A 2,183-nucleotide genomic window follows, 5' to 3' on the forward strand; every position below is an offset into this window, starting at 1 on the left:
ATTACAGAGTGGGATCTTTTAGTCTATGATGAGTTTGTGTACTAACGTTGGTCTAGCCAAAGTACTTATCTCCACTTCCTACAAGTCAACATTCTAACAGTGATGCTGAAGAAAGGGCTGATGACTTGGTATGGATTTACGTGGGAAAAGAAATGTATTTATATAGAAAAAAACTCTTTCCCAAAAATATGGTAAGAAAATTTCATGAAATTGGTTTGTGAGATTGGTTGTGCTATCTTGAATGTGATGTATAGGTTAACAATATCTCCATTTTCTAAAAAGTTTTGTCTGTGATTTTGAAAATTTTTGTTTTCACTTGAAATCAACCCTCAAAAAACATATAGATCTTGAACAACAAAGAGAAATCTTTTTTATTAACAGTAAGAAAAAACTCTCATCAAACACTTACATTGAAAAGCTTTTGGGCTTATAAACTTTATTAAGCAGGCTGTTATGGCTATGGCAACAGCTATTTTGGTTACAAACACAAAGCTCTAAGAGATAAGTAGGATATTGGTCAAGGATAAACCTCAATAAGAGCTCTAGGACCAAGCAAATAGTTAATTTTATATTTGGTGAAACCAGCATCCATGAACAGCTTTGACCACTCTTCTTCATTTCGCTGTTTGCCGGTGAGGCATGCCATCTCTGCCATATCAAACAAAAGTTCAGCTTCAATCCAATCATCATTTGAATTTTGGTTTCCCATCACCATGTCAATGATTATGACCTTGTTATTATTCTCTCGCTTGCCATTTCTTGTTATTGCCTCTTTGCAATTCTTCAGTATCTTCACACAATATTCGTCAGCCCAGTCATGCAATACCCACTGTTTATCAAATCAATTGTGTCAGCAACTTAAAGCCTAACATCCCAAGTGAGAAGAAGTTAATTGTACATGTTGATCAAAGCTGAGAAAGAAATAGCATACCTTGATCAAAGCTGCATCTCCAGGAGGAATAGCCTGAAACATGTCACCTGCAACAAAATTCAAATTCTTGGCGCCTTGCGAATCAGCAACAGCAACAACATGTGGAAGATCCAAAACAATGCACTTTATATTTGGAAAAGCATTAGCAATAGCCCTAGACATATATCCAGTGCCACCTGCAACATCCACCAAAGAATTCAACCCTTCCAATACCTCTCTACACTTAACAGTCACCACCTTACCAAGAAAAATACTATCACTGGCCATAGCTTCATTCACCATAGTATTAGCCCTAATGTCATGCCCTGCATATTCAAATAGTGACTCTCCAAAGGTAGTTACAAATGGTGTTTGATCATCGTTTTTAAGCCATTTGCTCAAGCAAGTTAATGGGTCCATTAGAATCGGGTCAAGCATAAAAGATATAAAAGGTATTGAATTGAAAGAAGTGTCTTTTAGAAGAAAAAGAGATGGTGGGCTAAGCAAATAGCCTTCTTCTTGCAAAGAAAAGAAACCAGAATGAACAAGAAGTCGCATTAGACGGTAAACATGATGAGTTTTAGCAGGGTTAACCTGTAAGGCAGAAACAAGATCAGAGAGAGGCATGGGTTGGCCATGGTTGTCGTTAACAACATCAGGAATACCTAGTTCAACTGCAGATTTGAGAGCCATGGAATTTATAAATTGCAGAGTATGATTCCACATATGAGTTTGAGCTTTAAGCAGCTCATCTACGTTTTCTTCAGTAACCAAAGCCATAAGACAACAGAGCACTAACTATATCAGCAGTTGATACCTACACTTCATTCAATTGTTAACCCCTCTCTCTCTATATAGCTGTGGAACTTAATTAATTTTATAGACTTACTATTAATTGGATTTCTTTATTTAAATTAATAAATTTTTCAGGTTTAAAATGTGAAAAATATCTTATATATAATCTTCCAAATTTTCACTTTTATTTAAACAGTAATTACTTTTGCTAAGATTGTGATAATTTTGTCTTTTGAGATTGTTTTTAGTTTTGATAAGGACGTGGCAATTAATAATATATATCACCTCAAAGGGTTAGCCTAATGAAAACCAACTTTACAAACTTTCGGTGGTCCTAACTTCGATCTTTGAAAGCATTCAAGCAGTTTTTTTTTTTTTGTTTTTTGAAAGAGCAGTCAAGCAGTTTAATATCTCATCTTCTCTGCTATTAATTATAATTTATTAGTAAGAAAAAAATGTTTTAGCTATTTAACTTTTA

The 2,183-nt window shown here is 34.5% G+C and overlaps 1 protein-coding gene across 1 annotated transcript; it reads right to left on the reverse strand.

The window, feature by feature from the left end:
* Positions 1-418: 418 nt before the first annotated feature.
* On the reverse strand, positions 419-1,727 carry LOC105636488 (trans-resveratrol di-O-methyltransferase). The gene is made up of 2 exons (XM_012219766.4): positions 932-1,727; positions 419-829 (listed from the first exon to the last, which is right to left on the reverse strand). Exons 1-2 carry the CDS (start codon positions 1,688-1,690, stop codon positions 518-520), a joined length of 1,071 nt encoding a protein of 356 aa, XP_012075156.3. The 5' UTR covers positions 1,691-1,727; the 3' UTR covers positions 419-517.
* Between the last annotated feature and the right edge of the window lie 456 nt (positions 1,728-2,183).

The sequence above is a fragment of the Jatropha curcas genome, chromosome 8 (genome assembly GCF_041381405.1).
Source record: "Jatropha curcas cultivar XTBG-Jc1 chromosome 8, XTBG_Jcur_1.0, whole genome shotgun sequence".
Taxonomy (NCBI): domain Eukaryota; kingdom Viridiplantae; phylum Streptophyta; class Magnoliopsida; order Malpighiales; family Euphorbiaceae; genus Jatropha; species Jatropha curcas.